Source organism: Protopterus annectens, chromosome 7.part0, assembly GCF_019279795.1.
Source record: "Protopterus annectens isolate FY-2018-M chromosome 7.part0, PAN1.0, whole genome shotgun sequence".
Classification (NCBI taxonomy): domain Eukaryota; kingdom Metazoa; phylum Chordata; order Ceratodontiformes; family Protopteridae; genus Protopterus; species Protopterus annectens.
Window position 1 is genome coordinate 1,331,952,932 of NC_056739.1, and position 23,562 is coordinate 1,331,976,493.

The 23,562-nt window shown below is 36.6% G+C and overlaps 1 protein-coding gene across 1 annotated transcript in view; it reads left to right on the plus strand.

Annotated features, from left to right (window-relative positions):
- Positions 1–22,462: 22,462 nt before the first annotated feature.
- CFAP161 (cilia and flagella associated protein 161) overlaps positions 22,463–23,562 on the plus strand; it is a 249,064-nt gene continuing 247,964 nt past the window's right edge. Inside the window, exon 1 of the mRNA XM_044077943.1 lies at positions 22,463–22,687. Coding sequence (XP_043933878.1) covers positions 22,625–22,687 — 63 coding nt within the window. The 5' untranslated portion in view covers positions 22,463–22,624. The remainder of the gene's footprint in view (positions 22,688–23,562) is intronic.

Here is a 23,562-nt window from a genome sequence, read left to right on the forward strand (position 1 = left end):
AACAAAAAACACATTGCCTGATGTTCTGAGAGGCTGCCTAATGCTGCAGTAAATCATAAGCATTAGAAGTATGGAGAGCTACTGTTATCTGTGATATCATACTATCCAACAGTGAGGTCACTACTCTGTTGCACTTTTGAGGATGCCATATCCTCATTTCCAATATATTTGTGTAACAAAAAAATGGGTCACCCTTCTCTTTGTTCTGCATTATAAATGCCAACTCTGTAGTTATGCAGATTTGAGGAGATATAGATATTCTTAAACCATAAGGCATGGCAGTGGAGTTTATAAAGAAAATGTCATTAGCTAGGTATGAGAGGTAAGGGATTAATTGTTTGGGGGGATTTATTAAATTAGTAATGAGTTCCTTGTTTTGGCTGAAAGGTCTTTACATTCTTCAGCTACTCATTAATAGAAGGAATGGAGGTGAAACAGAATTCTGGTTTAGGAAATTTATTTTGGACACCTTCTTACTTCTAGTTGAATGGCATCTGATTTTCTTCTGAGCCATTCACAGGAGACTACCAATACCTATAATTTTAACAATTTCTAAGGTATGTAAACAGCATTAACAGACTTGCTGAAAATGAATCAGTCCTATCTCAGTCATCAGCTTCTGTCTGTTAGATACTTTAAATCTGGAGTGCATCTTTAACTAGGCAGCAATCAAACAAGGAAAGTACCACATACCATGAAGTGAAAGGATGGTGTTTTACATAAAGGCAAGATGACAGATGATGATGCAGGAATGGTTTTCTGTGTAATGAAGGAAGCATCCTATACATGGAGTGCTGTGAATGACAGTTTGAGAACAGTTTAACTATGGTACCTCTCAACTGTCCCTGATTTTGACTCAAATTTTAGCTCCATTCCTCTTAATCCCTCCTAAAACTACTTACTTTTGGAGTAAGATGGTTAATTACACTTAATGAATAATGACAATAATTAAGAGTTATAGACTTATTTTACTTCAGAAAATGTATATTAATTCATATGCTCTGATTCTGTCAATGTTTCAAGTTAATAACACTAATATTTTAAAAGTGTCCCTGATTGTCCCTGATTTTTTCTTGACTTGTCCCTGATTCTGTTGAAATGTGTTCCCAATTGGTTGAGAGGTCCGACTGCAGAAGTATTTATAATTGGTTCTGAAATTGTTCTATTATTTTTCTCTAATATATTTTATCCTGCATCAATTGAAAACCTCTCCTTTAAAGTGTTTGAAGAACTTGACTATTGTGTGCTACTTTACATAGCTACTAACTACAATAAAATAATTTTAAACTAAAGGCTGTTTATTTCAGTTCCAGTCCAAAATTTTTGAGTGGATGATATTTTTGAAACTTTTCAGCAACTGTATGTTACCTGCTACTTATAGTTTTGAAAAGCAGTGAATCTTCCATTGCAAGTGATCTGACAGTGCTTTACGAAGATGGCCTTAAGTAATTGCTACCATTCTTGCAGCTGCAAACTATTCAAAATGTAAAAGTTTTACCAGATTTGCTTGCATTTTCATATCATTAAATACTAAGGTAATGAATGGGGGTTGATGTACTGCATATCAACAACCACAGCTCTGCCCTGGAATAAACCTGCAAACAAATGCAGACCTGGGCAATGTGAATTTAATTAGGATCTGGGTCACCTGCTGGAGAAGACAACACCATACAGGAGTACCCGAGCATTCCTTGTTTGCCCTGTCAACATATTATTCACAAATATTCTCACATCAACACAAAAATACAAGTGAAAGGAACACAGAAAAACATTCTAAAAATATGAAGAATTATGTATTCTAATTCAAGTAAAGCATACATAAAGGAAATCTGTTCAGATGCTCATAAAGAGTTTAGTTATCATAAGGAGAAAAGTCACTGACATAATAACAAAAAACAGCAATCAAACTTTAAGACTTGTGAGCATACCGCTAACCTAAACCCCTAACAAAACTCCAGAATGATTCGTAATGAAAACATGCACTCATTCAGAACCCAAATCACATTTAATTGGCTGTGAGTGGTTAGTTTAGCAATGCTGTATACTGACAGTATTATCAGTTAAGAAATGCTTTAATAATAATGAACATTTCATAGAAAAGCACAGAAGAATGTATAACTAACTTATAAATCAGAAGTGAAAAAAACTATACACTTTTGCCATGTTTGTGTTGCTACAAAAATAGGTTTACATATTTTAATCAATATCTCCTCAACCTCATTGAACAGGAAACAAGCGAAGTTTTGTCACTTATATAGTAATGAAAAAACGAGTACAAAAGTAAATTTCACACAGCTGTTTGATGTTACCTAAGAATTTAGGGGATGAGATAAAAATGCCACATTTAGTTAGTTAGTTAGTTAGTTAGTTAGTTAGTTAGTTAGTTAGTTAGTTAGTTAGTTAGTTAGTTAGTCATTCATTCCCTCACTGCTGCCACTGACTTCTTGCTCCCTAATGCTAACCCGGGATCTTCCTCTCTTCAAAGAAACCAGTGAATGAGTGGCCCGAGGGAGAGACTTTCAGAGGGTTGGTCCCAGTGCCCTTGTTTAAGTTAAGGGATGGCAGCCAACATGTACACTAAATAAGACAGGCTAAGTGAAGAACTGTCATACAGGTGTATTGCAGTTTTTTTTTTTTTTGGTCTTATGTCATGGGAAGCATTCAATGATGTAATGAGAGAAATGGCACCACTGACATGTTGACCCCCTAAATACCTGCCCAAACCTATTGCAGCATTGAGTTACCTGCACAATATTGATTTTGCCACCTGTAACACCAGTAGTACCTGTACTTTACTGGATCATCCCCATCAAGCCCCCTCTCTCTGAAGCACAGCCTTGCCAATCATCTTCCTTTTTGTCTTCTCCAGCAGGTGACCCAGATCCTAATTAAATTCACATTGCTTGGGTTGTAGTCAAACCACCATCCCTCTCTATGCCTGATGAGTTGGCAAATTTAGAATATGTATTTATTATTACATACAAAACAGGTGTAGGTGTTATTAAACTGCTTGCATACAGCTTTTAAAAAAAATAAAAGGTCAAAGAGAACAGATTATGGTGGTTCAGGCACATGAGCAGGAAAGCAGAAGACAATCTGGTGAAGAAGATTTGGGACAGACAGGAAAAAGGTAAGAAGAAATGAGGATGTCCAGCAAAGAGGTGGTTGAATTGTGTGAAAGAAGATCTGCAAAAGTCAGGCATGAGTGTCGAAGAAGGTAGGAGAGTGGCATTGAATAGGAAGAGATGACAAGTGACACAACACTCTGACTCCACGTAGAAAATGAGAAAAAGAGGGTTGATGATGATGATACATTTTTAAACTGGCTGATAAGACCACTATATTTAAATGAAATACACCCTGTTGACCAGCACAGCTGTCAACCTATGAGCACCCCAGTCATGGAAAAAGCCCCATATATTCAGGGACAAATGTCATAAATCAGGAACATTTTTATATATTAATATTACTGTTTATAGGTTAATAGGTTCACAGCTACTTTCTAGGTTATTGCTCTATGAGAATCTTAAGAAGCCTAGCCTTATAGTCCCATGGCAGTTTATAACCATTATATTTTGCATACAAATAACCCAAAGATAGGCTGGACAAGGATATGTTGGAACATTTGTATGTTTCTCCAGTCCTTGAGGGACAGGGGTGCTAAACCGTGGTGAATTTGCATATTTCCACACATTCATCCAAATTAAATTTGAACAGAGTAAGAAAAGTATTTGGCTTTATATGGAGTGGAAGACAATACTACAGAAGTGGTATTCTCTATGATACAAACTTATCCCTCAACATGTTTTGCTTATTTTGCAAAAGAGATTGAGAATCCTTGAGTGTGTATTAATGATACCATTGGACTTTCAAGTATGTAATAGGTCTGAAAGAATATGGTCTGCTGAATATCTATATGCAATGCAGGGGCCGTCTCCTAGTAGCCTGTATGATACTGAGAAGAGACAAAAGGTTTTGAGACAGCCTGCATAGTTTTTATGATTTAAGCCCTTATTTTTTTTTACTGAGAAAGTGTTGCAGTCATTCCAGTTGTTACAGTTGTCTAGACAAATGCATACTGAAACAGGTATTATACTCAATGATCATCCTAATGATTGACAAGTACAGTGGGACAGTTACATCCCTGGATCTGGACACAATACCTTCAGATATAAGCTGCACAATGAAAAGGGGCTTCCTTAAACCAGTGGATATTTGCTGATCAAAGGACAGTTCATTGTTAACTTTGGATCCCAGATTTCCAACTACAGGATCAATTTTTAGGGCTGTACTGTCAACGTGATAGTTACAAGGGGAGTCATGCTTACTGAAGAATATAATTATACACATATTTGCATTTAATTTTAGGCCATGGTTTTGACACTGGCTGTTTATTTGGGACAGGCAGTCTTTGAGGATTTTATTGTCCTCTAGGGAGTTTATCATGGCATCAGTTTTGCAGTCATCTGCAGACATAGTTAGCCACAAACCCTTAACATTAGCTTTGCCCTTTGAAAAGTAAAGGCCAAAGAGGATTGTCCTAATGACTGAACCACAGGGTACGCCACTAGTGACAAGTATTTTAGAAGAGGTATAGCTGCCTGCCCTAACTTCATGGGTTCTATTTGTGAGCCAATTTGTCATCTAATGAGTTACATAGGGATAAAAAAATCAGCTGGGAGAATTTATCTATGATATCTGAGTATGGAATGGTATTGGGCACCTTTATGAGATTTAGATATGTAGTTACTGTTAAGATTACTGTCTTAGAAAGTTGACAAAGTAAGTTTGCATGAATTCACACACAAGTGAAAGAAATCTGTAACTGTAATGAATATCCTTATATGCTGACAATAATCCATCACCTTTTTCTCAAAGTATTTTTAATTTCAGAGGGAAACAAAAGAGCAAAATTAGAAACCAGTATTAGGGATGTCTGTGAAAATCAGGGACAGATGAGAGATATGTTGACCAGAGTTGGACTTTCCTTGTTCATGTGATGATATTCTCAGAAAGTATTGAAGTAACATCTGCACTCAGTGTACCTGATGTGTTAGTCAAGAAAAGAGTTGGTAATGGCAGAAAAAAATGGCTCTGCCTTAAAACACAAACTACAAGCTACTAGAAATGTGCAGGAAAAGTTCCAGCATTCACACTGATCTGCATTAAAAAAACACTTTAGATATATATGTGTGTGTGTGTGTGTGTGTGTGTGTGTGTGTGTGTGTGTGTGTCAAGTAAAATGGTAGTGGAACTTTGCAATGCTGTTATTGAATTAAAGAATTTACATGTGCTGTTCATTTGATGTTTTGCTTATGTTCTCTTTCAGTTTTTCTTTTACTCTGAAATTTTAGTTTTATGTTCTAATCATATTCTCTGTAACCTTGATTACCATTGTTCCATTGGAGCCAGGGTCAGTTGACCAGTCCACCTACCACATTATTAAGATGTAATAAGTCAATCAATCAATAAATAAATATGTAAGTAAATAAATTAATAAAATAAAGTGACTTCTCCCAGCCTAACAGGTGCAATTACTGATAGAATGCTGAAATGACATTCTGCATTACACACATCCTAATGCATAAATCTCACTGATTACAACACTTCACACTGTCCCTGAGTTTTGGGGACATCCGTGATTTTAACAAATAATTTTCCTCAGCCCTCTTAAAATCACTATAGCACATAAGAACCTTTCCTTTTGAGCAACACAGAATGGACACAAATAAGGTGTACTGAAGAACAGTGAATGCTTCTTTTTTTTGATAATGCAAGATTTTATGATGAATTTACTCTGAATCCAAACTATTGACTCTCAAAGAGCATTAACAATAATTGTTAAGATTACTAGGGTTTGTTTTTTAGATAAAAAGATAAGGAGCCTCATCAATGATATAGGCAAACTGTTTTTAATAAAATAAACAAATATAAAATCACAAAGCTTTAGAGACAAATTTTTCCTCAATGTGTATAAAAATCCATTCAACAAATGTTTAAGTGGTAAGATCAGAAGATAAATAACCAATAAGATAGCAGCCCACAATTAAAAGATATAAAGACTTAATTTTCAAAACAAGTTTTAAGGTAACCACATTATTTAATCTTGGATACTTAGCATCAGCCAAGTAAATAATCCATTTGTATTCTAATCATTCAACCTTTACAATGAAGTCACCTACACGCATAGTTATATTCAATAATTCAACAGCTTTATACTTAAATGTATGTGCAACAACATTTTTACAACATGTTTTGCTGTGGTGTTCAAAGTCACATGTCTGTGTATATCAGACACATGTTCTAAAATATTATATTTAAACATTCTATTTGTTTTTACTACATAGAAATGTGTAAGAACTACATACCACCAAATACGCTAAATTCATTGATTTACAAGTAGGAAAACATGGAAAAGAAAAAACGTTTTAGTAATAGGATATATAAAATTATTATTTCAATCTGTATAAATGCATGCTGCACAATCATGACAAGGCACTGTACATTTCTTCTTGGATTCAAATTTCTGAATAAGAAATTTTGCTAATAACATAATTGTTCTTTTAAGTTTCTCTCACATTTATAAACATAGTTGGGGCCAGAACCTAAAATATTGTCACTATCAGGTAGTGCAGATAAAGTAGACCAATTGTTCCTAATGATGTTCCTGATAAATCTTGTATGCTTATTAAATCTGGTTGTATAACACAAATTACTTGTGCTTACCCTATCACTACCATCCATATTAGAAAAATATGGTTTTGCAGTTGTATCACCCTCATTCTATCTTTAAAAATAATCTTAATAATTCTTATCATGTCCTTTAAGTTGAAAATCATATTGCATCAGATCTAACTCTTTTTTTACAATTAGAAAAAACAGGAGGCCAACTCAGCTGACGACGTAAGGCAAAATGATAAAAAGCCAAAAATCCAAAAATCAGTCACAGCCAAAAAGCCGACAGTCACTAAGTTCCAGCAACGATGTCAATCACAGCTTTTCAAACACCAGCAAAATATTTTATTTCCTTTAATGAATACAGGCAAGCGCTTTCACCATAAAAGGCTTCCTCAGGCCATTAACATTAGAATAAAGAAAGGTCATATTTATATAAAGAGTTCATGACATCACTTCCTTAATTAATACAAGATTCATTAAATAATTATTATTATAAAAACATGGTATTAATTACATCAAGCAACTAAGATTCGCATATTCAATATATAAACTAAATTTTAAACATCACATAAAAATATATACTTAGTTATTTCCTAAGCTTTTTACCTTTTAAAATTGGTTTAATAGGGATCCTATCGTTCAAACCTGGTGGAGCATCTGCTCTCAACCTGATTATCCATTTTGTTTCATTTTGTTCCGTTTTATTCCATACATCACCCCTTCTAATAGATGGCAAAAACTTTTGAATCACCATAAATTTAAAACAATGATTTGTAGAAGTTTCAATTATATGTTTAGACAATGCATTCTTAATAGATTTTATTCTTATATTATATATATGCTCCCTCACTCTATCTCTCAAATGTCTATCAGTTTTGCCCACGTAAAACACAGGGCATGCACGGCAGGTTGCTAAATAAGCTACGTGCTTAGAATTACAGTTAGCTGAGGGGAGAAAATTATATTGTAGATTACTAACAGGATGTATAAAGAAACCTGAGGTATTAATATATGAGCAAAAGTTACACCTCTGGCATGGTTTTGTAGGTTCATAGTCATTCTTATTATGTACACATGATTCTATGCATCCATAACTACAAAGTATCCTATGTAAATTGGTCCTATTCTTATATCTAAATTTTGGGACATCACCTACTATTCTATTAATTTCTGGGTCCACTCTCAGTATGTCCCAAAACTTTTTATATGCATCTCTAATATCTCTGGCATCCTGAGTGTAATACATACTAATCTAGGTTATTTCTATCTCTTCATAAATTTTTGCAACACTTCCTTCTTCATAATTTTCTTTATCTGCAAAATATGGGGAAGCTGTACTTTTCCTTAACGTATCCACTGTAACCATATTTTGTTCAATCTCTTCTAAAGTGTACGCTCTTTCTAATAATTGTTTTTTCAACTTATCCATTTCTTCTCTATACCCTTGATCTGTAGGATTCATTCTAGATGCCCTCATAGCCTGTCCTTTTATGATGTTCTTAAATATAAAGTTTGGGTGCATACTCAATCTATGTAGCAGAGAGTTTCTGTAACAAGATTTCCTATGCACACCTGTATTGAGCAAGCCACAGGTTAATCTCTCTACATATACATCTAAATAACAGATGTATTCTTCCGATGCTGACATAGTAAACTTTAAGTAATGAGTTAAAGAGTTCACTTGATGAAAAAAATTTTCTAATTCTGAAAATTCAGATCTCCAAATAAAAAACAAATTGTCTACAAAGTGGACGTAAAAACATACGTTCCGCTTATAACTATCTAAATTAAATAGTTGTTCAATTTCCCAATCAACCATGACAAGGTTGGCGTAGCTGTTGGCACAAGATGTGCCCATTGCTACGCCATCCTTTTGGTGAAATATCTGGTTGTCAAAGGTAAAAATATTATAACTCAATACCACATTCATCAATTCACAAATAGTATCAGTTTCAGTTCTAGTTAAATTCTGGTGTTTCTTTAAACATCTACAAACACTCTCAATTACTTCCTTATTTGGAATCTGAGTGAATAGTGACTGTACGTCCATAGTTACCATCCAAAATTTATACGTTTCTGGTATATCTTTCATTACATCATGTAACATAGTCAAAATTGTTTCGTGTCTTTTAAGACATGTACATATTTATCTACAATAGGTCTCAATTTAGTCTCAAGATATAATGAAATTGGTTCGGTAACACAACCTTGTCCTGCAACAATTGGTCTCATAGTTGGGTTACTCTGATCTTTATGGATTTTTGGTAACCCTTGAATACATGGTATTAGAGGCTCATCAATCAAACAAAATCTATATAAATCATCACCTATCATACCTAAATCATGGCTATTATAAAGAAAACTAAATACTTCATCAATAATTTCATCAACTCGTGCATTATTAATCTTTTGATAAAACTTTTTATCACTTAACATCTTATTCATGCTTAATATATACTGCTCAATATCCATTATAACAATAGGGCCGCCTTTATCTGCGGGCCTAATAGCTATACTAAAATCTTCTCTAAGGCTTGTCAAAGCTTTTCTCATTTCAGGACACAAGTTACCATACCATTTTCTATCCCTATTATTTTTATTAATATCATGTAATTCTTGTTCAACAAGTTTGGAGTACGCTTCAATAAGTGGGTGCATGTTAGGAACATAGGTACTAGGTTTCCTAAGTGTATTCACATATCTTACATTACTGTTACCATAATCTAACTTCAGTTGAAGATTTCTTACAAATAGTTTTAAATCTAAAACAGAATCAGTGATATCACTCTTTGCAGAGGGTATGAATGATAAGCCTTTTTCTAACAATAAACTTTCATTTTTAGTCAAGACCTTTTTAGAAATATTCCAAATTAATGTGGTACTACTTTTTCCCACATTATTTTCAGCGTGGGTCCTGTAACCTCCTCCTCTGTTAACCGCCTCTTCTGTCTCCCTCTGCTCATACAGCGATCCCTCCCACCCTTCCGAATCTCGGAAATGGGGAAAGGGGCCATCTCTCTATTAACATTCATGCCATCTCTACTAGAAATTGGTGTTTTCTTTCTAACAACCTCACATTTATTACTATTAGCCTCTAAAATCTTACTATTTGTGTTCGAACCCATATTTTCAGTTCTACCTGTTGTTAGAACTTCTATATCCCAATTCAGTTATTATATTTGCATCCTCTTGATGTATTTCAGCTGTAGTTACAATCACATTATTAACAGCATCATTATCAGCATCATTAATCACATTCTCAGATTCATTACTAATTAAAATATTATGGTTAACATTTCTTCTTACAACATTTTTACCAACAGAGGTCTTACTCTGTCTACAACCATCATTCTCACTTATATTCCAAGTCTTTATCGTTTTCGCTTGTTTCTGCTTCTGGCTTGTGAAGTTATCTTTGGGCCAAGTAAAGACTTGGCCCTTTTTAAAGTCGATAGTGTCCCTTCTTATTTTACTTTGCTTCTGTTCAACCAATTTTTTCTCAAACAAAAATACACTATCTAAAAGTTTATAAAACAATTTGTCCAAAATTTCTTTAGGAAATGTCTCATTAATATGTGCTTGTTGCTCACGAATCCTATTCCTAAGTTGACTCTCCTCAACGGAGAAATAATCATTCATGAGCTGCATATATTGTACGCTGGTTTCAATATTTATTTGCTGCCACTTATATAACAGTTCGGGATGTGTCATACCTGTTGTCGGCATCTTTAGCACTCGTAGCCGTCTCGGAATAATTCTCCTCGCAATACACACCTCAAAATTTTGTCTTTGAAGCTGTAGTCTTTTTAGCTTCAAAATATCAACTTCCATTTCTTGTAGCAATAGTGACAAACCACTGCAACCAAATTCACTCGAATCTCCATCGGTCGACTGGTCCATGACGTAATACGCCAATAACGGATTCTCTGACCCTTCTATGCATAATTCAAATCTCTTACGCTCTCTCTCTGTTTCCGGTTTATATGGTAATTCAACAGGAACATCAGCCATTGCATTCGAGCAAAAGACAAATGTAATAAAAACTAAAAGCAAAACAAATGCTCCACACGCAAGCTTCCAGAAAATAGCCAGTATTTATGTGATGTTTAAAATTTAGTTTATATATTGAATATGCAAATTTTAGTTGCTTGATGTAATTAATACCATGTTTTTATAATAATAATTATTTAATGAACCTTGTATTAAATAAGGAAGTGATGTCATGAACTCTTTATATAAATATGACCTCCCCTTTTTTCTAATGTTAATGGCCTGAGGAAGCCTTTTATGGTGAAAGCGCTTGCCTGTACTCATTAAAGGAAATAAAATATTTTGCTGGTGTTTGAAAAGCTGTGATTGACATCGTTGCTGGAACTTAGTGACTATTGGCTTTTTGGCTGTGACTGATTTTTGGATTTTTGGCTTTTTATCATTTGCCTTACGTTGTCAGCTGAGTTGGCCTCCTGTTTTTTCTATTTATATACTGGCTATTTTCTGGAGGCTTGCGTGTGGAGCATTTGTTTTGCTTTTAGTTCTTTTTTTACAATGCTCTGAATTTGTATTTAATCTGCTAGCTCTCAAAATTTGAATTTGTACAACATGATTATAAATATGCTTTGGATGCATACTATTACCATGCAAATATTTACATGTCTGTACCTTCTTTCTATAACTCATGGTTCCCAATCTACCTTGTTCTTTATAAATAATCCATTGTAAAGGCTGAATATTTAGAATACAGGTGGATTAATTTCCTGGCTTCTGCTAACTACCCAGGATTAAATAATATGGTTACCTTAATACCTGCTTGGAAAATGAAGTCGTTATATCTTTAAATTGTGGGCTGCTATCTTAATGGTTATTTATCTAATAATCTCACTACTTAAACATTTGTTGAATGGATTTTTATATGCATTGAGAAAGAGGTCTCTAAAGCTTTGTGATTTTATATTTCTTTATTTTATTAAAACTGTTTGCCTATAGTGGTGAAGAAGTTCCTTGTCTTTTTAATTATACATATTGTGGTCACGTTTTCTTTGGTCTGTTTGCGTTGTTTTGGATTTGTTTGTTTTTCAGTGCTTGTGTTTTATTCATGACAAGTGAGTAGCTATTTTCACATAAGGTAACATTCTAGTCAGAACATTAATAACAATAAAACTAACAATCGATAAGACCTAAATGTTCAGACTGCCTTAACAGTCTAACAAAATAATGTCCAGTACTGACATTCTTCGAATGTATCTGTCAGAATTTTAGACTGGCATAACAACACATTTTTTTTTCTTTTCTCTCTTTCTTTCTCTAATTAGCATGTGTAGTATGCTACCTGCATACATTCATATATTCTAACCATATATTTTATCATCTTGGTTTCTCTGCCTTTCTCATCATCATGAACTAGACATTATTGCAAATTTAAATTTTCTGTTCATGAAAACATCTACCTCACAAAGAATGCAGACTAACAAATTACAAATGATAATTTCTTGTTTTTTTTAACTAATCTCCCTGCACCTCTTACATCAAGATTTATTTGCTCTGCTAAATGAACTTTGACTCTAATGTAACCTTCGAAACTTTGATTTTATAACAGTGCATGACCTGCTGTTGTAGTCTCCTTTACCCCCATTTCTGTCTCACACACACATTGTATCTATCTCTAATGTATAAAATCATATGAAACATCAGAGCCAAACATTTTTTCCACATTGGTATTTTTCAAGTTTCTTTTGTTTTAGACAATTGGAAATAACTGGTGTACTTCCCTTTCGAGACAGAAATGAGTATTTAAGTACATTATCTAACATAGTTTCATAGGATGATACTAGGCTAATGGCCAGGAGGCCATTATAAGCCTAGCCAAGAATTTTGCCCATGTTCCCTCAAAGTCAGCACCTGTTTCCCATGTCCAGCAGGGACACAGGTGGGATCCCAGGGGTGTATTTTCTGTTCCCCATCCAGTCGTCCAAGTTCCTCTTAAAGAGGGCTAGAGAGGTACTCTGCTAGACATGGAGAGGGAGTCTATTCCACAGACGGGGGAGTCTTTGGGACACAAATCTATCCCGCCAACAAGTTCTATTAATGTCACAGGGTCTATATTAAAACATTGAAGTTTCAGAACTTCGAATGTTCTAATATCGACAACTACTAACCGAAAGCTGAAAATAGTGAAAATTAAGATAACCAAATTCTTTCCTAGGGAAAGAATTTGGTTGTCCTTTCCTGTCGCTTCACTATTTTCAGCTCTGCAGTGGAAAGTTATGGTCGGGTTCAGGTAAGTGTCCGATTGTGTGGACGTGAGGGTTAGGGTGGGATAGGTGAGTTAGGGTTAGGGCGCAGGTCAGGCAAGTGTGCGAATGTGTGGACGTGAGGGTTAGGGTGGGATAGGTGAGTTAGGGTTAGGACGCGGGTGAGGTGTGTGTGTGTGATAGTGGCAGACCTTAGGGTTAGGGTTTGGGTTAAGGTAAGTGGGTAGATAGTGGTGTATGTACAGTTTAGTGTAGGTTTAGATGTAAAATTTTAGGTGTATGTGTGTGGATTGCTGCTTGTTTGGTATGTTTGTGTTGTGTGTATGTGTTTTGGATCAGCAAATTTTTTCCCTAGTAAAAAATTTGCTGTTTTCAATTTTCGGTCTTATCAGTTTTCGGTTAGTACAACACAAGGTGGCACTGTTGGATTGGGAATTCCATCTTCCTTAAATTGATGAATGCACTAAGGTTTATAAATTATATATTTTAATGAAGTTTTTATTCAATTATTTATTGTTTAATAATATTTTTAAGAGAAGTTGTGTAGGATATAATATATGTATATTAATAAAGAATAGATTTGTGTTATTAAATATGATAAATTTTAACGAAGAAGGGAAGTAATCTTGACTATATATAATTAATGAGCCCAAAAGAAATTTGATTTGCCTATTCGAAAAGTACTATTTGATTTCTATTGGTTTAGAGTTGTAATGAATTGTATAAAAGAGCGTGATGGTTGTGAATTGTTATATCTGATGAAGTCCATTTTTAATAGGACGAAAACACGATTGTGATTAAGGCATTCATATTATTGTTTTGCGTGTGGATTTATATTAAATTTTGGCCATTCATCCTATCACATAGCATTTTGCTCTCTTTTTGTGTTATTTGGTGGTTGTGGAGAGCTTTCGCAATTGTTTTTTACTTTTTCGGTTAGTAGGTGTCGATATTAGAACATTGAAGTTCTGAAACTTCGATGTTCTAATATAGACCCGTGTCACAGACAAGGTTAAGGCCTTGTGTGTGGGTTGCATGAGTGGAGTTTGTCTTATGGATATGCAGCAACTCCATCAAGACTGGGTCTGAAATGGCCTTGTATGCCAGACACAGGTCACCTCTGAGCAGTCTGTATGAGACTGAGTAGAGGGACAGGGCTTTTAGCCTATCTGTATAGGATAGGTGTTTGAGACCTTGGATTTTTCTGGTCAGGAATCTCTGTGGTCTCTCTAACTGCTGCAAGTGTTTGGCAAGGTGCATGCCGAAGGAGGCATTGTACTCGATAATGGGTCTGATAAGGGAAGAGTACAGGGATATTATGACTGCCTTGATCCTGGATGAAATACCCTTATTTATGAGGTGGGCCATGTAGATAGCCTTCCGTACAATGGAGGCAATGTGGTGGTAAAGACTCAGGTTGCTGTCGACCTGGGTGCCCAAATCCCTCACGACTGATTGCATGCTTAGTACATTGTTATTAATGTGATAATTAGTGGGGATGACATTTTCCCCAAAAGGGATAATGATGCATTTCTTGGCATTCAGTTTGAGGTCATGCTTCTGGCACCAGTCATTAGTTTGGGTAAGGCCCTCTAGGAGGATGTTGACATCACTACGGGAATTTATGACAGTACCCAGCCTGCAGTCATCTGCAAACCTGGTCAGCCACAGACCACTGGTTTGGCTTGCACCTCAGAAAAGTATATCCCAAACAGTAGATGCCCCAAGACCAATCCTTGGGGTACACCACTCATTACAGGTCTACTACTAGACGTGGCTTTCCCTACTTTGACTGAGTGGGTTCTATCTGTGAGCCAGTTAGCTACCCATCTGGTAACATACCGGTTGACGCCTAGCTGGGAGAGTTTATCTATTATGCCCGAGTGGGGAATAGTGTCAAAGGCTTGGGCTAGGTCAAGGTAGGCATTGTGCACTATCTTCCCCCTCGTCCATGGCTTTGGTGACTGTTTCGAAGAAGTCAACCAAGTTCAACAGGCATGATCTCCCTTTGACAAAACCAAACTGTGTGGAGTCAAGCTTTTGGTGGTTACCAATGTCCTTGTTTATAAGGTTCATGATAATGCTTTCCATGGCCTTGCAGATCAGGTTAGTTAAGCTGATGAGCCTATAATTGCCTGGGTCAGTGGATGCTCCACTTTTGTGTAGAGAGATGACAGTGGCTATCCTCCATTCAGCTGGGATGAAGCCAGTGTTTAGGCTTTGGTTGAATAGGGTGTCTAATGGAGCTAATCGTCGGGTCCCATGGAGACTGTATTTTTTGCCTTTGAGAGGGCATTAAGGACCTGCTCCCTGGTGATGAGTGGAGGGGGGCAGGTTCTGGGGATATCCTGGTTTACTGATGGGGGGACAGGGGGTGAAGTTTTCAGTGAACCTGTCTGCCAGCAGGTTGGCTATATCTATGGTGTTTATGCATGTGGTGTTATTGGCCACCAGTTCAGAGCAGATTTGGGTGCTCCCTTTGAAATTGTGGAAATATGTGAAAAATGCCTTGTGATTGTCCTTGGTGGATGTGGCCAATTTGGACTTGAAGTTAGCCTTAGAGGATTTCACCAGTGACCTTATTTGCTTGTTCAGACAAAGGAGAGATTAATTCCAACTTGGCACCTGCTCTTTCTTGGCACTGGACAGAATTTTTTTTCCTTCTATTATAGAGTTTGTTTATTGCTTCTGTCCACCAGGCAGGTTTACTCTTCCTTGAGGAAGATGATTTGGTCCTGTCAGGTATTGATGAGTCCATACAGCTATGTAGGTACTCGTATAGTTTTTTGGTGTAGGCTCGGACATTAGTGCTAGTTCCAACTGAAGGGATGGTGGCTGGGAAGCTGCTTATACCTGCTCTGAAGAAATTGTAGTCAGCTTTGGAAAAGTTTTTTTGTTTGACCCTGACAGGGGGGGGGGGTCAGGTGAGATGGTGAATTCAAAAGTGATCGCTTTATGGTCGGATCTTACCAAGGAGGATGACACTGTAGCAGTGCTACAGTGGCTACTCATGTTGGTTACAACCAGGTCCAGGATATTTTCAGCTCTTGTAGGGGTGTTGATCAGCTGATCCAATACATTGGCATTGACGAGATCAAGGAATCTCTGGTTGTTCATGTTTGGACTAGAATAGGTCTTCCACTCTATGGTTCGGTAGTTAAAGTTACCCAGGATCAGGGTAAAGGTTGAATCTTGATGGATTCAAGTAAGTCCAGATAGGTGGAGTGGACACCCTGAGTCATGGCTGGGGTCTGTAGCCAGCTATGATTTGAATAGGTGTTTTGTCAACAGTTAACTGCACTTGGAGTGTTTCCTGTGCCTAATACCGTTTGACCAACCTGGAGGTGTGTATGTCTTTGATAAATATTGAAACTCCACCTTTGGCTTTGTAGCCCTCCATTTGGGGTCTGAAAGTATAGTAGGATGAGTAACCTGGTAAGGTTGGGGTGCTCTCTACAGCTTTGAACCAGGTTTCAGTGACTGTACAAATGTCAGCATCCTCCATGGGCAAGGAATGCTTGCAATGAGTGCAGTTTCATACTAAGACTCCTAGCATTTAGCAGCATGACCTTTAAATTTCGTTTATAAGAATTTTTCATGTTGGTAATTTTGTGCTCATGACTTTGCCTAAAAAAGGCACAATGAGGAAGCAAGAGCCTTTGCCAAAAACAGAAACCAACAAAACGGCTCAGGGTAGGGAAAGGTGCAAAGTCAGCAGAACTGTAGAACAAACAAAATGCACCAGTCTTACACTAACAAAATTGTATTTATTTGTAGAATAAAAAATAAAAAAGTAAGCGTTTTCACGATACTTCCTATCGCTTCATCAGTCAACTAAACAACTAAAAGTTACAGTTCATGCAGCATTTCAAACTTGTCAGCTGATATGAACAAACCAATAACAAAAGACCCAAATCTTTTCCCATGTCCAGCAGGGACACAGGTGGGATCCCACAACAACAATAAAAACATATAAAAAACATATAAGAAAATTCATTGAAAATGTCATCAAAAATCTTTGTATATAAAATAGTATAACCATTAAAAGGTCTTCATGGATGCCTATATAGTGAAAAATGTATTAAAAATGTATTAAAAGTGTGATAAAAAAGTATGAACTACATAAAGTAAGAAACTTCTAAAAAGTATAAAGATGTCAGAAGTTAGAAACTTGTAAAATGTAGAATGAATATATTAAACTTAAAAATGCTTGAGTCTACGTGACTTTGTGGACCTTTAAGATTTGGGTATTTTGTTATCAGAGGAGAGAATCTATAGGTGTGAGTAGGGCTGGATAAAATTAATACAGTAGCTGCAGGCAATATCCTCACTTACAAAGGAGTGCTGGTAAGGGAAAAAATCCAACTGAGATACTTCACAAAGGGTTAAAACAGCACAGCGGGGGTGCACAATGAGCAAACAAGCACAAACCCACACAAATGCTGGGTTTAAATACCATAAAATAAAAGTAAAATAGAAACACTGGAACTGACCAATCAACTCTTGTCCCTGAGCTCTTAGGTCAACACCCTATGCCAAACCAGTAACAACCAGTTCACTTACTCTCACTAAGTGCAGGCAGGCCCTGGCCAACAGAAGATGGTGTAGCATGAAACACAGGAATCACACAAACATACCTGAATAGAGCAAAACCTGTAACCAGACTATGCTAAAGATATTTAAACTCTGTTTAGGTCAATTTAACACATGAGAACACACTTAAATATAACAGTAGCAAACAAGAGCAAACTGATTTAAACAAATTAACCAATTAACCAATAAAAAGCTCAAAACTGAGCCCTATTCCCACAGGCTTCAATCAGACAAGTTCTAACTGCACACTCCTGCCACTAAGGTGCAGGGGAACCCTCTCCAAAAAAGACATCCTGGATTAGTGCTCAAGTTATACAAACAAAGCTAGATTCAGCAGGTCTGAATCTAGTCTATGCTGCAGCAAACAAAGCATGCCAATTTCAGAAAGAAACAATTCAAATAAGCAGGCACAACAAGCTTTTAACCTGCAATTCCCAGCTCAGAAGGGCAGAATCTACCCTCTCCTCCCACAAGAGTACAGACCACAAACTTTCTTAATGTAAAATAACTGTCCTGAAGCCCAAGTGCTTAAACCAGAACTAAGATACTTTTAGAATAACAGACATTACGGCTTCAACCAGCAAATCCCAACTTAGAAGGATGTAAGCTACCTCTCCTGCCACAGGAGTGCAGACCACAAACCTTCTTAATGTAAAACAACTGGCCTGAAGCCCAAGTGTTTAAACCAAAAGGCTTAGAATAACAGTTGCAATTTAATCAAGCTACTAATGAGCAGTAAAAAAATGCAGCAGAATAAGTGCAATTGAGTACTTTAAAGAACAGGCAGCAAAAGCAAATAAAGTAATAAAGTAGGAAGAAGCAGAAATACAGTAATATATATATTTTAGGTTAAATGGGAAGGGATGAAACACGATAATTTAAGACTAAGAAACTAAGGAGGGTGGGCCTTCCCAAACGATCTCTGTCTACTCGGTACAATAAGCTGATAAGATGGGACTGGAAGGAGTGTCCAAAATGAGATTTATAGTAGGGGCAGACAACTCAAAAGCCACCAAATTTAAGAAAACAACAAGGACGGAGCGGGTGGGACAGGGGAACTCTTAAAACTCCAACAGAACAGAAAACTTAAAACAAAACAAATGTAATACTAGAATAAGATACAAAATAGAAGTGATCAAACCTTAAATAAAGAGTTTCAAATCAAAATTAAATGATACTCAAAGCAATGTAGACCAAACACTTCAGCTAACATCATAGATTCATAGGTGTAAATTAGACTAATGACTACTAGGGCCCTTATAAACCTAGCTATGCAACCCAAATGTGACCCACAAATTTGATTTAGTAACTCCAGGCAAAGAGCTCCTGCAAGCTGGAAAGCCTGAATAAGTGCAAATCCTATGTTAGTCTAGTAAAATGTATTATACAATAAATGGCCATTAGTATTCAAAGGCATACATGCTGATTCAACACTTAATCAGTGTGCTCATTGTAAATCAGGCATATCTCAATAGAAAGAAAGTCAGTCTGTTGAAGACTTGCTCAGCAGCCGGCTTTCTATTGGGATATGCTATTTTTAGTTAACTAATGAAACATTTTATGTTGGGCTGGTCAGAAATATAAGGAATATAAGGGACATTACACAAATGTCTGGACAGTTGAGATTTGTGATTACCTGTAAAACAATTATTCAAGTGCCTGTAACCATACTCCTCAACTGACTAGACATTTTATAAGATGTTCTACATGTTCCTGTTCTTTTATTTATTTATTTTTTGTCCTGTACCACATACAATTTTTGATTTTCTGTTAAATCACTAAGGATTTTTGTCATTCAATACAGTGAGACATTACAATTTTATGCTTAATCTGAAACTGTATGATGGGAAAGTCTGTTCTTCTGTTATAATGTTATATGAATAATGATGGTACAGGGAGAGAGAGACAGAGAGAGAGCGAAAACTGCACTGATTTACTTTGCAGAAATAGGTACACGTGCAGTATATCAGTATACAGTTCAGAAAGTGGATGATCACTAAAGTGCCATTATACAATGGCTTTATTTAAGATATGTAAGCACAATTGTGTGTGGGCGTATTAGGATTTATCCATGGTTGTCATAGTCAGCCTTAGCCATAGGTTAACTAGGTGCCTGCCTAGGGCACCACCTTAGCAGGGGCACTTTTCCAGTATTTATTTGTTTTTGTTTTGTTTTTTTTGTAGTAAAGAAATTGTTTCTTTAAAATGTGTTGAATGAATACAGAAAAAACTGAAGAGTACGATAAACAGTGAGAAAACGGAAAAAAGGTAATCTGATTGGTGTAGGTAGACCATGATGAGGGCACCAGGTGGTGTGGGGGATGCTGTGGAGCTTTTTTGTCTAGGGCACTGGTCGACTAAAGGCGTGTCCTGATGTTCATAGGTAAATAGGTTCATAGGTTCATACTAGGCTATCTGCCCTAGGGCATTTATAAGCCTAGCCAGAGTGTGTTTGGCTTTCGCCACCCATTTTAAATGAATTTTGCTATGCCCTTTTTCGAGGTTAGTATACTGTGCCTCTGTCTAACAGTGACACAGAAGTGATACCCGGGGTAACCTACAATCTGGTCATTAGAATGTTGACACATTTCCTGATATACCCACACACACTCATGGATTATCGCTGAACTACATCATGCCTGTATTCTATTGTCTTTTCTGTTAGTGGACCAGCACATTTCTTTTTTTTTTTCCATTCTAAAATCAGTAAGACTTTACGAAAAAGATGACAGATTATAATTAACTAATAAAGACATTCAGTACAGTAACTGATATACTGCGGTAGCGTTGTCGCCTCACAGTAAGACACTGTCCGGTACGATTCTCAGCTAGAGCGTCTTCTGCGTGGAGACATGCGTGAATAGGTGTACCTTCATTGAAGGTTGTGCATCAGGGCTGGTAACTCGGCAAGTAAAAATCAACTACCAATCATTAGTGGACCGGAGTTCCGCTGTGGCGCCACCTAACCAGGAAAAGCCTAAAGACACAAAGTACAGTAATTGATTATATTGTTTCCTCAGAAAACGTATGCTAATTCGGAATTACAATACTCTGTCAACTTCCTAAACCAAAGGTATTACCATGAATATTTTTAGGTTTTCCCTGATTCTGGTGATGAGAGGTATGGTGGTTTCCGGTCGGTAAGAGAGATGCTCCCTTTTTAGTTAATTAATAAAATATCCATAGGGACACCACTTAATAGCAGGTCCCCCCAAAAAGTCAATAGCTGCAGCCAGCTGCAAAGTTGCACTAACGGCAGTCAAAGTAGAACCGTGAACAATGTTTTAATTCCCACTCGAATCAGCAGGTAAGAAGAGGGAAACTAAAAGGAAACCTCTTGGTGATACAGCGCAAAAGATATTTATTTTATACAATATTATCAGATTACAATGCTTTGACAAGTTGTTTTTGTTGCTGTTGTTGTGTCTTTCGGCTTTTCCCGGTTAGGGGTCGCCACAGCGGAACTCCGGTCCGCTAATGATTGGCAGTAGATTTTTTACGTGCCGAGTTGCCAGCTCTGACGCACAACCTTCAACGAAGGTACGCCCATTCACGCATGTCTCCACGCAGAAGACGCTCTAGCTGAGAATCGAACAGGACAACGTCGTACTGTGAGGCGACAACGCTACCGTAGCAAGTAATACCCTTAAATTCCAAATTATTGACTTCTCAAACTATTGTGTACAACGGTGCTATTTATCTGTGCGCCTGAGTTAAAATGATGCAGGGAGCTAACAAGCCGCCATAGCTTCAAGCAGGTTTCAATATTTTGCCCTGTACCCTCCTCCTAACATTTTTTATTATTATTATTTATCTTTGTCAAATCTCAGTGGATTACAATCAGTCAATAATGCCAGACATTACACTAGCATAACTGCTATCGTCTGCAAACGTACGTTGATGCAAGTAATGCATTTCTTGACATTTTCAGTGAATTAGAGTAACGTTTTATGCATGTATGTATTTATTTATTTATTTTTTTTTGGGGGGGGGGGGCTTGTATAGAATTCTTGATCAACGAGTTTGAGGCATGGAACCGTATCGTCATCGGGAATATTTTTAATGAAAAATAACTAAGACTGGAATGACGAGGTATTAGAAAAGTTGCATATGAGTAACAGGTTTGGTCGTTTGCATGGATTTGTATACATAGCGCTTAACTTTCCATCTCCAAAATGTGGACATAACCTCTTACAACGTGGAACAAATGGGTAAAATGTGGAACACTTACTAAACACTACCAACTTCATCTAGTAAGCTGAATGGAAGGTTACGATTTGTTACTTGATGCTTATAAAAAGTTATTTTGATGACTTAATATGATTCACTATTATTTAGCAATGATATTGGCTAAAAAGTGTTAGTAACGAATGTGTGACAGATCATTTCAATTAGGATCGGAATGTGGGCTTTAAAACTCAAAGTGAGGCGTGCTCTTCGTGATAACGAAGGGTTTACCACCTGTCCCACAGTTGTGTCCTGCAAAAATATTGTAAGAATGGCAACTGTCCTGAAATATTTGGGCAAAATTAGTTCCTATATTTTATGTAATAGTTGCATAAAACAGTTATTCTGTATCTGAAACACCTAAATGTTATAAGAAACAGAACAAGCAACTAAAATGCTACAAGAATAAGCTTTTATTTAGGCAAAAAAGTGAAGTTCTGTCCCTTGTACTGACCGTGGGTATGTTTTGGCCTACAGAGTCTGATGTTTGTACCACAATTGTCCCACTTTGGCCATCTGAGAAGGTGGTAACCCTACGTACGCTTGAGAGGTTTTCTTGTGCGTCTACACTGCAGACTCTACGCGGGTCATTTGCTTTTTTGAAGTTCCTGGATTTTTTTAAAGGTATTCTTTTTTTTTTTTTCGATAATCATTTTTATTAAAGGTATTCTTATTTTGTAACAGCAAGCAACCTGAAAAGCAACAACGCTTCCCGAAAAACTCAATAACATTGCTGCAACTCAATAAACTTCACAGTGTACCTTTAATTTCCGGCAAGGAAGTAAAGTAGTACGGATGAGTGTTTCCACGGCAACTGATAAACATACCCCTAAGAAGCCGCTGTCCTCTCTCAGACGAAAAACGGTGCAACAGAAAGAATGAATACATATAATCCAGCTGTGCGAATAGGGAACTGGAACGAAGATGTTAGCTTGTCAGAGGTAAACTAATGCGGATGTGCCGACTTGGTCCTTTTTATATGAAAGAGAAATCAAAACATGTAAATGTCTGTTTTGGGTAGTAGTGCTTAGCCTGGTTCCCCCACCCCACCTCCACCCCACCTCCGTCATTATTTTATTTGGTCAATTAGTTTCTGTAAGTTAAAACAAAGTATTGCTTATGTTGTATTTAGATATGGTTTACCAAGATCGGTCTTAGTTGAAGAACATTGAAGCCAAGTAACCAGTCTTTTTAGTTGGTTCCGAACCAACTGTTGACGCTATATCCGTTTTCTATACATTGTTCTACAAGTGGGCAAGAAGCTGGAATTGTTGTTTGGTGTTTGCCTGAGCATTGCATATTGGCTAAAATTAGTATTTCACTGTGGTAAGGTGGGGGGCTGTTAATATTTATATAAAGTAGGCATATTTCTGACTGACATAAGTAAGACTAAGAACTCCCTAAAACTTCCCCATGTATTCTTACGCTTCATTAGCATTGTAACCCTATATTAGTCAAACTATGGATTTGCCAGCATCTGCCATGCAAAATACTTTTTATTCAACTTGTGAACAGTCTAACCTCCAGTCTTTAAGTCTGGCATGTTATTCTTAATATCTTGTCTGAAATATTCTACTACGGTTTCAGAGTTGTATCCAGACAATATTTCAAAACTCCTCCTCAAAAGTAGTCAACATGTCTTTTATAAAAGTCTGCTGAGAGTATCCGTTAATTTGAGATTTCTTTGAATTTAGGAGTTGCAAAAACTAGACAATTTATTTCTCTCTACAGTCTGTGTTGACCTCAGAACTAATTATATTAGTTAGAGGTGGAGTGAGGGTACAGCATACCTCATGAGATGTGTGAGATTTAATTC